At 45.8% G+C, this 16,146-nt stretch overlaps 1 protein-coding gene across 1 annotated transcript in view; it reads right to left on the bottom strand.

Moving 5' to 3' along the window:
• PAXX (PAXX non-homologous end joining factor) overlaps positions 1-16,146 on the bottom strand; it is a 37,945-nt gene extending 21,799 nt beyond the window's left edge. The window contains exons 1-5 of the mRNA XM_082263791.1: positions 15,971-16,146; positions 13,478-13,538; positions 9,265-9,311; positions 6,993-7,183; positions 2,140-2,214 (exon numbers count right to left, since the gene is read on the bottom strand). Coding sequence (XP_082119917.1) covers positions 2,140-2,214; positions 6,993-7,183; positions 9,265-9,311; positions 13,478-13,538; positions 15,971-16,077 — 481 coding nt within the window. The 5' untranslated portion in view covers positions 16,078-16,146. The remainder of the gene's footprint in view (positions 1-2,139; positions 2,215-6,992; positions 7,184-9,264; positions 9,312-13,477; positions 13,539-15,970) is intronic.

The following is a 16,146-nucleotide window of genomic DNA, read 5'->3' as shown; positions in this document are numbered from 1 at the left end:
ATTCCTATCTCAAAAAATTAGCATATTTCATCCGACCAATAAAAAAAAGTTTTTTTAATACAAAAAAAGTCAACCTTCAAATAATTATGTTCAGTTATGCACTCAATACTTGGTCGGGAATCCTTTTGCAGAAATGACTGCTTCAATGCGGCGTGGCATGGAGGCAATCGGCCTGTGGCACTGCTAAGGTGTTATGGAGGCCCAGGATGCTTCAATAGCAGCCTTGAGCTCATCCAGAGTGTTGGGTCTTGCGTCTCTCAACTTTCTCTTCACAACATCCCACAGATTCTCTATGGGGTTCAGGTCAGGAGAGTTGGCAGGCCAATTGAGCACAGTAATACCATGGTCAGTAAACCGTTTACCAGTGGTTTTGGCACTGTGAGCAGGTGTCAGGTCGTGCTGAAAAATGAAATCTTCATCTCCATAAAGCTTTTCAGCAGATGGAAGCATGAAGAGCTCCAAAATCTCCTGATAGCTAGCTGCATTGACCCTGCCCTTGATAAAACACAGTGGACCAACACCAGCAGCTGACATGGCACCCCAGACCATCACTGACTGTGGGTACTTGACACTGGACTTCAGGCATTTTGGCATTTCCCTCTCCCCAGTCTTCCTCCAGACTCTGGCACCTTAAAGCGGAGTTCCACCCGAAATTTATACTTACCTCCATCTTCTCGCTCCCGGTCACCTGAAAAACAAATGGATAATCGCAATTTTTTTTTTTTTTCACTTACCTTTTAGAGAAAATATACTCACCTTACTTCCTTCTTCCTCCCCTCGGCGGCCACGGCGATTCGTCACTTCCTGGCTTTTGCAATGATTCCTGGGAGCTGAACGTCATCGCTCCCAGGAATCATTGCGCCTGCACCGGCCCCGACGTCAGTTCCGGGGCGCGCGCGTCATTCCCTTCTAAACAGCTTCTGGGCATGCCCAGAAGCTGTGGAGGGATGACGCGCGAGACCCGGAAGTGACGTCGGGGCTGGTGCAGTGCATCGTGGGACCAAAGAAGAAGGAAGAGGACCGAAGAGGACGCGGAAGAGGATCGCGCTGGCTTCAAGCTGCCCACACCTGAGATGGCAGCGCTGGACAAGACAATTTCAAGGTAAGTATTTCTCCTGAAAGGTAAGTGCAACCCGGGACAGATCAGAGGCTAGCCATTGTGGAATGTGCTAGCCCTGACTGTCCCGGGGGTATTTTTATAAAAAAAATGTATAACGAAGGTGGAACTCCGCTTTAATTCCTGAATGACATGCAAAATTTGCTTTCATCCGAAAAAAGTACTTTGGACCACTGAGTAACAGTCCAGTGCTGCTTCTCTGTAGCCCAGGTCAGGCGTTTCTGCAGCTGTGTCTGGTTCAAAAGTGGCTTGACCTGGGGAATGCGGCACCTGTAGCCCATTTCCTGCACACGGTGGCTCTAGATGTTTCTACTCCAGACTCAGTCCACTGCTTCCGCAGGTCTCCCAAGGTCTGGAATCGGTCCTTCTCCACAATCTTCCTCAGGGTCTGGTCACCTCTTCTCGTTGTGCAGCGTTTTCTGCCACACTTTTTCCTTCCCACAGACTTCCCACTGAGGTGCCTTGATACAGCACTCTGGGAACAGCCTATTCATTCAGAAATTTCTTTCTGTGTCTTACCCTCTTGCTTGAGGGCGTCAATGATGGCCTTCTGGACAGCAGTCAGGTCGGCAGTCTTACCCATGATTGCGGTTTTGAGTAATGAACCAGGCTGGGAGTTTTTAAAAGCCTCAGGAATCTTTTGCAGGTGTTTAGAGTTAATTAGTTGATTCAGATGATTAGGTTAATAGCTCGTTTAGAGAACCTTTTCATGATATGCTAATTTTTTGAGATAGGAATTTTGGGTTTTCATGAGCTGTATGCCAAAATCATCAATATTAAAACAATAAAAGGCTTTCACTACTTCAGTTGTGTGTAATGAATCTAAAATATATGAAAGTCTAATGTTTATCAGTACATTACAGAAAAAAATGAACTTTATCACAATATGCTAATTATTTGAGAGGGACCTATATATTATATACACACACACACACATTATATATATATATATATATATATATATTCTGTACATGGTGTCCATCCATGCTAATAATTCAAAGTCATATGCGACTTGCACATACCTGGAATAAGCATAAAGTGGTTCTTCTGTGACTGCTTAATTGGACTGTTGGATGGAGTGACACTGGACTCTGCGGCTGGAAGACAGAATTAACCATCATCAAGAAAACGTCATTGATCAAGTTCTAAAGAGCATCTGTCATCTTTTTATGAGAGCGTTAGATCATTATTGATGACAAGGCACATGTAGAGAGCAACAAGCATAGATTTTGATTGAATGCACATATTGTAACGTTTTGATATAGTAAACTCATATTTCCTTCCCTATTGGTTCATGTTTTCACATTTCTCATACAGGTGTGCCAGTACTCCCTCAAGTGTCTGTCTGTATGACAGACAGTGCAGTCAGCACCCAAGCTAAAATGACTACTTTGAGAAAATCAGTTGCAAAATAGGACAATGAGATGCTTTTAGTGAATGTCTGTTTAACCAATTCAGCTCCGGAAGATTTTACCCCCTTCCTGACCAGGCCAAATTTTCGCAGTTCGTCACTGCGCTAGTTTAACTGGCGACTGCACAGTCATGCAATTCAGTGCGCAAAGTAAATTTATATCACTTTTTCCACACAAATAGAGCTTTCTTTTGGTGCCATTTAATACCACTGGGTTTTTCATTTTGTGCGACCTAAACGAAAAAAGATACAACATTTTGAAAAAAAAAAAAAATAATAATAATTTTTACTTTCTGCTATAGTACATATACAATCAAATTTTTTTCATAAATGTTGGCCAAATGTATATTGCTACATGTATACTTTTACACAAAAATACCAATAAGTGTATATTGCTTGGTTTGCATGAAAGTTATAGCATCTACAATACAAACCATGGGATTTATACTGGAATTTGTATTTATTTTTATTTATCACCCCTTAGTGACAGCTAGAAGGGGTTCTTCCTGTGGGGACATGTGAATGAATAAACTACAAGTCCTATCTGCGGCCGCGACAGATAGATTTGTGGTTCTTAACGGAACATGAATACAGTGATCAACACACTCATGAAATCCATTGACACTTCATCCAGCTCTGCAACTGAAAGTCTGTCCAGGCAGGGAGCTAGAGAGTCTGCAGGAGCCTGGAATGGCATGCAATGCTCTGCAGGCTCCTGTGCAAGAAAAATAATTAATGCACATTTTTTTAACCTGAAGTGTGTAGAGGCACAAGGTTTTTTACCTTCATGCATTCTGTGCATGAAGGTAAAAAAAACCTGTGTGCAGCAGCCCCCTAATACTCACCTGAGCCCCCTCTTGATCCAACGATGTCCATGTGAGCCTTGCCTTCCGGGGACTCACACTCCTGATTGGCTTTTGGCAGCAGCAGATGCCACTCAAGGCTTAAAAAAAAAAAAAAAAAAAAAAAAAAAAAAAAAAAAAAAAATCGCTTTAAGGTGAACCTCCTAGCCTTTAAACGCCTGTCTGGTGGTCAGTGAGAAGAATGTCTCCTTACATTGGTGGTCACTGGAAAGAATGTCTCCTTACATTGGTGATCAGTGGGAAGAATGGCCCTTACATTGGTGATCAGTGGGAAGAATGGCCCTTACATTGGTGGTCAGTGGGAAGAATGCTCCTTACATTGATGGTCACTGGGAAGAATGCTCCTTACAATGGTGGTCACTGGGAAGAATGCTCCTTACAATGGTGGTCACTGGGAAGAATGCTCCTTACAATGGTGGTCACTGGGAAGAATGCTCCTTACAATGGTGGTCACTGGGAAGAATGCTCCTTACAATGGTGGTCACTGGGAAGAATGCTCCTTACAATGGTGGTCACTGGAAAGAATGCTCCTTACATTGGTGGTCACTGGGAAGAATGTTCCTTACAATGGTGGTCACTGGGAAGAATGCTCCTTACATTGGTGGTCACTGGGAAGAATGTTCCTTACAATGGTGGTCAGTGGGAAGAATGCTCCTTACATTGGTGGTCACTGGGAAGAATGTTCCTTACAATGATGGTCACTGGGAAGAATGCTCCTTACATTGGTGGTCAGTGGGAAGAATGCTCCTTACATTGGTGGTCAGTGGGAAGAATGCTCGTTACAATGATGGTCGATGGGAAGAATGGCCCTTACATTGGTGGTCAGTGAAAATTATTCAAAATAAATAAAAATGATTTGAAAAAAATGTAAAAGCACACTCATGTAGGGTGTTATGTAGGACAAGTGTAAACAATAATGGCGGGACATATGTATGGTATCTTCGGGAACGTCAGAGTGAGAGCAATTCTAAGGCCATCATTTTGCAACTTGCTGGTCAGAGCTTTTTATTTCTTTATTTTTTGTATCTTTTTTTATTAAACTGTTCAGCTCGAAAAACATTTGTAGCACCTGTTATATTGTGTTGATTTATTTTGAACATGTAGAGAAATTCGACGAACACATGTGATGTGGGCAGTGCAAGATGTAGTCGGGGCTTTGTGGGGGTGTGGCTTGAGTGTGGGCGAGGACACAGGGGGCCCCATGATCTCTTATTGCCAGGGGGCCCCGTGAGTTGTCAGTCCGCCCCTGCTCCTGTGTGTGTTTGTTCACGTCAGAACATCTTGTCTCCCCACAAAAGTCAATAGGAATGCAAAAACAGCTTGTAAGGCAGGCCATACATTGTGCAAATTTCTTTCCGATCAACACAGACAGCAGAATCAGAAATTGTCTTCTCCCGGTGGGAGTGGGTGGAGGGGGAGAAGCCAACCCTGCCGGGAGAAGGCAATGATTATTGATATAGAGGCTATAGCATCAAGTAGAGATAATCGCAAGAGAATCCGGAAGGCTGGTTGTACCCAAGTTGATCGATCAACTTAGTACATTCAGCCTGCCTGTTAATGGTTCAAATCAACAGGAACCAGCCGAGACTTGAACCGTGTATGGCCAGCCTAACTTGACATGGCCTGAAAGGAGGTCAACTGCAGATCAGATGCATCTAATGTCATTAGAAGACTTATATGCATCTAAAATGCGACTAGTCTACATTAGGTGTGTATTGTATGCAGGATCTTCTGCTAGCTGTGCCTTCAAGAACCTGCATTCCGGGAAGAAAACGCACATATATCCAGAGGCGTACCTAGGGTCTCCAGCACCCTTGGCGAGGAACTGTATCTCCCCCCCCCCCCCCGAGAGGGTTTGACAGAGAGAGAGAGAGAGAAAGAGAGGGGGGGCGGCAGAGAGAGAGAGAGGGGGGTGACAGGGAGAGGGATGGGGGGGGTGACAGGGAGAGGGATGGGTGACATAGAGAGATAGAGGGGGTGGCAGGGAGAGAGAGAGAGAGAGAGAGAGAGAGGGGGGAGGCAGGGAGAGAGAGAGGGGAGGCAGGGAGAGAGAGAGGGGAGGCAGGGAGAGAGAGAGGGGGGATCCAGGGAGAGAGAGAGAGGGGGTGACAGGGAGAGAGAGAGAGAGAGAGAGAGAGAGAGAGAGAGAGAGAGAGAGAGAGAGAGAGGTGACAGGAAGAGAGAGAGAGAGAGAGGGGGGGTGACAGGGAGAGAGAGAGGGGGGTGACAGGGAGAGAGAGAGAGAAAGAGAGAGAGAGAGAGAGGGGGGGTGACAGGGAGAGAGAGAGAGAGAGAGAGAGAGAGAGAGAGAGAGAGAGAGAGAGAGAGAGAGGGGGGGTGACAGGGAGAGAGAGAGGGGGGGTGACAGGGAGAGAGAGAGGGGGGGTGACAGGGAGAGAGAGAGGGGGGTGACAGGGAGAGAGAGAGAGAGAGAGAGAGAGAGGGGGGGGTGACAGGGAGAGAGAGGAACAGGGAGAGAGAGGAACAGTGAGAGAGAGGAACAGTGAGAGAGAGGAACAGTGAGAGAGAGGAACAGTGAGAGAGAGGAACAGTGAGAGAGAGGAACAGTGAGAGAGAGGAACAGGGAGAGAGAGGAACAGGGAGAGAGAGGAACAGGGAGAGAGAGGAACAGGGAGAGAGAGGAACAGGGAGAGAGAGAGGGGGGACAGGAGGAGAGAGAGAGAGCGAGAGAGGTGGGTGACAGGGAGAGAGATTGGGGGTGACAGGGAGAGAGAGGGAGAGAGAGAGTGGGGGTGACAGGGAGAGAGTGGGAGTGACAGGGAGAGAATGAGAGTGGGGGGGGGTGACAGGGAGAGAATGAGAGTGGGGGGGGTGACAGGGAGAGAATGAGAGTGGGGGGGTGACAGGTAGAGAATGAGAGTGGGGGGGGGTGACAGGGAGAGAATGAGAGTGGGGGGGGTGACAGGGAGAGAATGAGAGTGGGGGGTGACAGGGAGAGAATGAGAGTGGGGGGTGACAGGGAGAGAATGAGAGTGGGGGGTGACAGGGAGAGAATGAGAGTGGGGGGTGACAGGAAGAGAATGAGAGTGGGGGGTGACAGGAAGAGAATGAGAGGGGGGGGTGACAGGAAGAGAATGAGAGGGGGGGTGACAGGAAGAGAAAGAGAGGGGGGGGCGCGACAGGAAGAGAGAGAGAGGGGGTGACAGGGAGAGAGAGAGAGAGGTGTCCCCTGGTCAGCTTGTCCTGGGAGTGGAAAGGAAGTTGAAGGTGATGGTCGGCGGTATGGGCTCCTCGGACAGCCTCAGTGTAATCCCCAGCCTGCCGCCGCTGGAGCCGATTGATGATGTCACGGTGTGACCGCTGACCGGCCTTGTGTGTGGGCGGAGACAGAGCTCCGGAGAGCCCGCACTGACGCCACCTGGAGTGGATACAGGTCTCCGGGATTGGATCCGCATGCTGCCTGGGGGCGCAGGCTGTGGGGAGGGCGCAACAATCACTGCTAACACTTCCAATTCCCCCCCCCCTATCGGCCTGCGCCCCAGGCGGGCGCCAATATAGCCAACCCCTTGGTACACCCCTGCATATACCAATGCGAATGAGGTCACTATAACCCCTAAATTCTTAGCTTGGTCATTATTACCTTTCAGTTGTTTGTCCAAGTTCCAAGCTCGATCTGCCAGGTCAAATAACACCTGCTGTACATGTGCTCGCGCCTCGGAGATGGGAAGTTTGAGAAGGTCAAGGGTCACTTTCTTAGAATTGACAGGAATGGACAGGCTGGCCAAGCTTCCTTGCATATCTAAGACTGGGGTATTTTGCTGGAAAGTTTCCCTTTAGGAAAAAAAGAGGTTATATCAGCTAGAAGGTAAAAAATATTGAAGGCCGTGCCCTCTGTGAGCAACTCCACATTAGTTGGAGTAGAAATGGGGTGATTCCCCAACTGGATCTTTATACTGCTGTCTAGACATGTGCATAACGAAAACATTTGTTTCGTTTTGTTTCCATTTGTTAATCTAGTTCTTTTGTTTTGTTAAATTGGGATGATTCGTCCAATTGGTATTCCGGATTAGTGTTCGGAAATTCATATTCGCAATTCGTTTTATGTCTTTAAATTTTTCCTTGAATTTACCAATTTTTTCGATTCTAAATCAATAAATTTTGAATTGGTCGAATCGAAAACTTTTGATTTTTTTTTTCCCCTTTCGATTTAAATGTGGCAAAGTGGACAAACAAAAGTAAAATATTCATCAAATAATTACTATGACATTGTACATTATAAGGATTTTAAAAAAACTTTGTTGCAGATTCCTACCTTTTGTTATTCTGAAGAAATCACTGTTTGTTCCCTTGTGCCTCTGTGCTGAGTGGGTCTAATGGGAGTGGTTTCATAATTATCTATCAGCTGTGGCAGCTGTAGCGCACTAATGAGGAAAACTGCAGGGCCTGCATCCCTTTAGACATGTTCCTATTGGGAGTATCTCACCAAAAATGACATTTTTGTTGCAGGGGATGCAAGAAATCTGACTTGTATCTTAGGCAGACTTCTGGGAAAATTGGTAAGCCAATCAAAGAAGCAGGAAATGATGTTTCTGGGTGTGGTCAGTACACATTCTGTGTACAGAACACCTCCAGGCAGCCATATTGCATTTTCAGAAAATTTCCAAGGCTGCAGATTGAAAAGGAAAGGTAATTTTTAATAACATTCAATTACAATAGGATTTGTGTCGTAACTGTATGTGCTATATTGTTTTTCTTTATTTGTTTCCCCCCCCCCCCCCCACGAAAGTGGAATCACCCTTTAAAATACAAACTGCACCAGCAGCGACATCTACTTGCAAAATCTTGTATTGCAACGTGACCTGAATATGTAATCATTAGAAAATCCCTAAATTTTTATGGTCAGACTTCAAGTATAACTAAAGGCAAAACTTATTTTATTAGTTTTGGATAGAGTGGAGCGGGATCAGAACGCCTGTCAGTTTTGATTGCTGTCTGTGGCCCCATTAGGGAGATTTGCCATTTCTATTTGTCCTGTTTACCATTATCATTGAAAGTAAAAGAAAAATCACAAATTTTGGGTTGTCCCAAAAAAGTAATAGAGGGAAAATCTTTCCATGGGAACACTAGATCTGGGGACCTGGGGGTCCCCAAGGAATCCCCTAATTTGCAGGGATTTCTTCTCACTTCCTGTTTGGCTATGGGACAGGAAGTGAAGGTAAATGTCCACGATGGGACACAGATGGCTTAAAAAATTCTGACAAGTGTTATTATCCTCCCTTACTGTATCCAAAATGAAAAAAAAAAAAGTTTTGCCAATATTTCTACTTTAATTATATCAACTACTGAAAATAACAGACGTGCAAGGACTGTACTTTACTATACTTAAAGAGGAAGTAAAGTCGAAAAAAAAAAAAAAAAAACGAGAAAAAAAAAAAAAAGCCCTGTAAAGAGAAAGGCATAATGAGCGAGTATGCATCGCATACTCGCTCATTATGTAGTACTTACCTTAAAACGAAGCAGGACATGTCACCGTCCTGTCGCTGAGGTGGCGGCACGGCGACATGTCCTGCTTCCGGGTTCGCGTCCTCCGGCCATCTGATTTGCCGGAGGCGCGATTACATCACTCCCGCGCCTGCGCGCGGGAGCCGCCGTTCACGGCACTGAGCTCTGAAGGAACGGCACGGGTGGCCGTTCCCTCAGAGCGCCTGCGCCGATGACGTCATCAGCAGTTTGCACTGTAAATATCTCCTAAACGGTGCAAGATTAGGAGATATTTATAGCACCTATAGGTAAAAGTTATACAAGTGGGTTTACAACCTCTTTAAGGGCTCTGAGGGGTGAAGTTACCTCCAGGTTTCTACAGAAGCAGAGTTAACCAAAAGCATAATATAATATAAAAGAGAAAGCCTTACCTCAATTTTTCTACCAGTTCCTGAGACGAGAGGCTCCTCACAGCGTCCTGGAAGGGAGGACATGGTTACATTTTAACTTTGTCAACAGAAATTCATTTTTTTGCACCACTTCAAATAATGATGGCAAGTTCCAGGGACATAGCAATACTAGAGAAATGTTGTTACATAAAGAGTAATAAGCTTTTAAAGCTCTGATGCAAACTTAGGCCCCTTTCACACTTGTGCGACTTGGGACTGCAAAAATCCTATGACAAGTCGTTCTCCATTATTTCCAATGAGCCCCATTCTTATCTGTGCGACTTGAAGTCGCACCGACTTCAAAGTAGTCCCTACACTACTTTTGGCATGATTTTGATGCATTTTGAGGAAAAGACATTATAAGCCCAGTCAAACTCGCATCAAAATCGCGTGAACAAAGTTGCGTCAAAATCGCGGTAAAATTGTGCGACTTTGAAGTCACACAAGTGTGAAAGGGGCCTTAGGCAAATGGTTTTATGTCACGCCTATATTAACCACTTCCGTGACTTTGTTTTTGTGTTTTTTTGAGGGTTAATAACTTGAATGGGGATGGGAAGTTATGGGATGCCCACTTGACTTCAGCAACAAAACTTTGGCCACAATTTCAGAGACATCTTCCTTAACACAGTCCATATACATTCTATTTACAGCCTCCTGCACTTCACTTGCTTGCAGTCTCCAGCTGGATCACTGTTAATGGATCTAAAAGGCACAGTCAGATTTAGCAATGGCCCTTTGCAGGCAGGCACTCAAAGCCTCTTATTGTGTAGTAGAATTAGGGTTGCCACCTGTTTGGGATTCACCTGGACAGTCCGGGTTTCAGGTGGACTAAAACCCGGACACATGATTCAAAACCTGTACTGTCTGACATTATTCATACAGCAATGTGGCTCCGAACAGGGCCTGGCAGGAGGGTAAGGGGGCACTATGTGCGTCGCATCACTATTCTCTTTGGAGCGCGCAAAGGTGTCCCAGATCGGTTACAATCCTATAGTGTATATATAAAAAAGAAAAAACAAAATTGCTGTGCGCTGCTAAAGTGCTCAGGTTTGGCTTGAAGAAAAAGGGGTAACCCTAAGTAGAATGTGGTGATCAGCTTGTACTTTCCCTCCAGTGGCTACTGGTCCCAGCACCACCAATTCAGGCACTGCCAACCCACCTGGCTGTAGCTGCCCCTTTCACTAGCCTTCCAGCCTGACTCTGCAGGAGATCTCCCAAGGAAGGGATGAAGACTTGGCACACCGCTGTCTTCAGGGAGGACTGGCTACATGGGGCAGTCTCCCTGCTTGTAAGTCCCCAGTACTGCTTCTCTACTTACCCTGCCCTCACACTTGTGTTTGCCATGTGGCAGGATCCTTCCAGCACCCAAGCCCTGGCCCAAGGTCACCCCCCCCCCCCTCCCCCAGACTAGGGGGTACCCCAGAGGGCCACCAACAGCCTCCACAGCACTTAAGCTCCATCTTCCACTCGACTGTCCCTGCTGGCATGGCTCATGCCTATTTATGAGGTAAGCCTTGCCCCCTGCTAGCCCTTTACTGGGGATTGGCCAAGGCCCTCATAAGTATTCCAGGCAGCTTCTCCTAACCTCCACCCACCAGCTCTAGAACTTTCTACAACCTTCCAGACCAGGGGGGGGGCACCAGAGGAACTGTCAGGAGGAGTCATCCAGCCCTGCCTCACTAAACCCTGACCCAGATTCACAGCTCAGGCTAAGCCCTGAGCTAAACTAACTTTACCTACACTAACAAAAACTTATACTAACACTAGCACACATTAGAGCAGTGTTTCTCAACTCCGGTCCTCAGGGCCCACTAACAGGCCAGATTTTAAGTATTACCTTGGGGAGATGCAGACTAGAATACTGCAATCACTGAGCAGCAAATGATATCATCTGTGATGTATTTCAGTTTTCTTGAAAACCTGGCCTGTTAGTGTGCCCTGAGGACCGGAGTTGAGAAACACTGCTCTAGAGGGTGCTACATTAGCTACTCTCCAGTTTAGGGATGCATCTGGCCTGAAGTTGGCACTGCTTTCAGTTAAATATAATTTTTCAGTGGAGGGGGCTAAAGTTGTACCCAGGGCTGTATTTACCATATTAGTACCTTTGGTTCTACTTTTAACCAGTCCTGGACCTGAAGGATTTGCCCCCTTATCGACCAGGCCATTTTTTGCGATTCGGCACAGTGTTAATTTAACTGGAAATTGCGCGGTCGAGCGACACTGTACCGAAAGAAAATTGATGTCCTTTTTTTTCCCACAAATAGAGCTTTCTTTTGGTGGTATTTGATCACCTGTGCGATTTTTATTTTTTGCCCTATAAAACAAAGAAATAGCGACAATTCTGAAAAAAAAAAAAATTCAATAATTTTTCACATTCTGCTATAAAACATTCCCCGAAAAAAATGTAAAAAAAAAAAAAGTCAAAATTTTTCATCCTTTTAGGCCAATTTGTATTCTGCTACATATTTTTGGTACAAGAAAAAAAAAAAAATTGCAATAAGCAAATTTTGATTGGTTTGCGCAAAAGCTATCGCGTCTACATTTTTATTTATTATTTTACTGGTAATGGCTGTGATCTGCGATTTCTAGCGGGACTGCGACATTGCGGCGGACAGATCGGATCCCTAACTGGCATTTTTGACACTTTTGGGAGGACCAGTGACATTACTACAGTAATCAGTGCTAAAAATATGCACTGTTACTGTAATAATGACATTGGAAGGGAAGGGGTTAACACAATTGTGATCAAAGGGTTAAGTGTGAGCCTAGGGAGTGTTTTCTAACTGTATGGGGGATGGGCTTGTGAAATGAACACAGAGATCTGTGATCCTAAATAGGAGGATCACAGGGGTTCTGTAGTCATTTCAGAGAGAACGGTCTGTTGGGTTTACAACAGCTGACCGTTCTTCTCTCTCAGCGGGGAGCGATCGCAGGTGCCCGGCGGCAATCTCGGCCGCCGGTCCTGTGGATTGGCATCGCCACCGCCCACCACGGGCGCGACCGACGTAGGGCTATGTTAGTTCACGCAGGAGAGCCAGCCTGCTGCATTTTCCACTTGCCGACCGCCTCACGACTATTTACTGCGCCACTCTGCCGCTTACAGGCAAAGCGACGTAGACCTACGTCGAAACCTGTAGGGCTCGTTCCCTGGGGAGCCAGCGTGTGTGACCGGCGGCTCTGATGGCCGCCGGCCACTCGCAATCTCCCGCAGGAGAGGGAGAAAGACAGACGGCTGATGTAAACACAGCCGTCTGTCATTCTCCCTGAAGTACGCACAGAGACTATGTGATCCTGCTATATAGGATCGCATGTCTCTGTGGTTACTTCACTAGCCACGCCCCCTGACAGTTAGAATCACGCCCCTAGGGATACACTTAACCCCTTGATAACCAATAAAGTTAACCCCTTCCCTGCCAGTGTCATTTTTACATTGCATATTTATAGCACTGATTACTGTAGTAATGTCACTTGTACTCCCGAAAGTGTCAAATATGTCAGTCAGGGGTCGCAGATCGTTGCCATTACTAGTTAAAAAAAAAAAAAAAAAAAACACAATAAAAATGACATAAATCTTTCCCGTAGTTAGTAAACGCAATAACTTTTGCGCAAACCAATCAAAATACGCTTATTGCAATTTTTTTTACCAAAAATATGTAGCAGAAAACAAATTGGCCTAAAATGTTATAAAAATTTTGATTTTTACATTTTTTTTTTTTTTTGAGAATTTCATGTGAAAAATATTGTTACTTTTTCAAAATTGTCGCTCTTTTTTTGTTTATAGCGCAAAAAATAAAAATCGCACAGGTGATCAAATACCACCAAAAGAAGGCTCTATTTGTGGGGGGAAAAAAAAAAGGACGTCAATTTCATTTGGGTACAGCGTCGCACGACCACGCAATTGTCAGTTAAAGTCACGCGGTGCCGAATCACAAAATAGGGCCTGGTCTTTGAGCAGCCAAATCCTCCGGGGCTTAAGTGGTTAAATGTGCGGCGAGCGATCGGGAACCTGTTGAGTTAACCAAATTTTCTCTCGTTCAGCTAACTGCCTGATTTAAAGAAAATCAGTAGGTTCCCCCATCCAGGCTAAACAGTGCAGATGGAAGAATCTCTACTGCCCGCTATTGTATTCAGCAGCCGCAGCACCCAATAACAATGGCAGTAGGGTAGAAGGTTACCAGCTACTAGGATCACTTACCCACTCTTCTAGTACTTCCTCTGTTGCATCCGACTTCCATACTTCATTTCCATTTGTCACACTAAAAAAAAACGTAAAAAAACAATACAATGCTGTGAGACAGAACGTTTCAATGGGGTTGGGAATTTTATTACTGTTTGTGTCCCCCATTGGGGAGATTTCTACTCTCTTCCTAACCTTGTGACCATACAGGAAGAGGATCTCCACATTGGAAGTACAGGCTGGAATATAAATCAGAGCTCTCATCCTGATCCCTTCTTCACTACCTATTGAATTGGTGGCCTGGAACAAGCATAGAGAACGGGTTCCTGTGGCACCCTGGTATGCCCACGTTATAGACCAATGGTGGCAACCATATTCCAGTCCTACACCAGTGTCCTTTAAGCCCGGAGAAGCTTCCATTTTTCAAAAAATGGCAGCTAAGGCTAAATGAAAAGCTGTCACGGGTCTTATTTTTGTGATAAGAAAGAACACTTTCACATACAGAACATAAATGTGACTGAGATTAGACGGTCTAAAATGCCATAATGCTGGCAATTCAGTGATCGAAATTTGGGCAGCCAAGCAGAACAGATGAATTTCCATCAGGGCATAGGCCTCAATAGAAATCAATTGAATCTGACTTTGAAGCCGCACAATTTCAAAGCCACTGGTCAGTGCGACTTCAGGTGCGACTTGTCTGACATCTGTATTACTTCATGTACAGATGTCTATGCATGTCGCATCTGGAATTGAAAAAAATAGTGCTGGAAGTGTTCGGTGCGGCACCCCAAAGTTAGAGTCACACCGTTTTGAACTGTTCTATTGCCGACAATAGGGTGCATGGGGAAGCACAGGATCTGGCAGAGGAGTTCTGTCCTCCCTGCTGCGGTCTGCTGGGACAAGGTGGGGGCAGAGATGAGGGAGGTGCAGCAGCTGCAGTAGAGGTGCAAGGGCCACATAAAATGGCCTGGAGGGCTGGATTTGGCCCGCTGGCCTTATGTTTGACACGTTCTCTCAACTAGTGTTTCTCAACCTTTTTTCAGTCAAGACACCCTTTAAAATTATGGACAGTCTCGAGGCATCCTATTATAAAACGTAAAAAGCTATTCCAATAGCTTTACATAATGCAGCAACATCCACACATGTAGGACACCCAATGTTAGAAGTGATTTATTCTTCCAAAGCAAATACACTTTTGTACACTGGTACTGACTAGTATTCCAATGTTTCTCTTCTCTCTCAATTTCTCTCCATCAGTCAGCTAATGTGACCCTGGTTCTAAGGGAGAGGGACAGAGGAGGGTCAAACAAGGATGCTGTGGAGGCAACAGACATCCTCCTTATTAACTGATGATGTCATTGGTTGTTAGGATGCCAGTGTCTAGAAAGTCGTCATGGTGCACAATGAGAACCTGTGGCTTTGTGTCACTATAGGGCAGGCTTGATCCACTTGCTGGCTTGTATACCCCTGAAGAAACCTCAAGGCACCCTGGTTGAAAAAGGCTGCTCTTGACTGATGGAAAATAGGGTCACCATTAGGGCTGCCAACTCATCCTTTTATAACCAAACACATATTAATTACACAGGATCTGTGGCAGATTAAGGTGGTAATTAAACTCACTTGGTGCCTTATCTGCAATAATTTAGCCTCAGAACCTGTGTCATTTATAAGTGTTCGGGTTTAAGCCCACGCTCCCATTGGTCCGGTTTGACATGCGATTTGACATGTGAAATCGCATGTCAAATCAGAGGCAATTGCCGGTAATTGCACCATCCGAATCGGTACGATGCCGACTTTGTGGCGCCGCAACGATTCCCACAAGTAGTTTCTGTACTACTTTTGGCAACTTCAGGGGGGGGGGGATGATTTCCATAGACATCTGTGCAGGAACCCGCGCAGATGTCCGTGAAATGGCCCTCAAAGTCGGACTGAAATGCAAGGTTGAGTTCAGCTGAACTTGCACGATTTCAAAACAGCCTCAGTGTGAACCTGGGCTAAAGGGATGAGGTGGCAACCCTAGTCACCTTCCGTCTGGATTCGGCGGACAGGATCGGATCTGATAGCGGCCGGTGTCAGCGGACCTGTCACCCCTGACATCCACCACTCCATCTGGGTGATTGGAAGAGCCAATCAGATCCACCTAATAAAGCTGACAGGTGGACCTGATCAGACCGCCCGTGTGAAAGGACCCCAACTCATTTGTGTGGATAAAGGAACCTGTGGGTAAAAAATAAAATGTGTTTGGCCAGACTTCAGCTGCCATTGATGGATCAAAATTTGGCCGGTTCAGCGGGGTCCAGAGGAATTTCGATCCATGGATGGGCATTGTGGTTGTACACAGGTCAATCTACCGATCAGAGTATTCCCCCATCCACCTCGAATGTGTGGATGGGGGAATTGGGTCACTTTTTTCGTTTGATCTGTTAGTTGAACAAAAAAAGGGACTCATCTATGGCCAGCTTAAGTTAGTTCTTGGCACACGGTTCTTTTAAATCTTTAAATGTTACTCACTGGATCTGTAGGGTGCTGCCATCCTGGGTTGGGGCTTTGCAGTGGCACAGGTATCTCTGGTTAGCGTAGTTCAGGGTACAAAGAGGGGACCATTGCCCGGCTTCCATTGTCAGTGGAGTGAATGTTGTCTTCCTGTAACAGGCGGGGCGGAAGCCATGCTGGGCATGTCAACTCAC

Source organism: Pelophylax lessonae, assembly GCF_965119305.1.
Source record: "Pelophylax lessonae genome assembly, chromosome: 7".
NCBI lineage: Eukaryota > Metazoa > Chordata > Amphibia > Anura > Ranidae > Pelophylax > Pelophylax lessonae.
The sequence above is the reverse complement of the archived record's forward strand: the minus strand, read 5'-3'. Positions and strand labels throughout refer to the sequence as shown.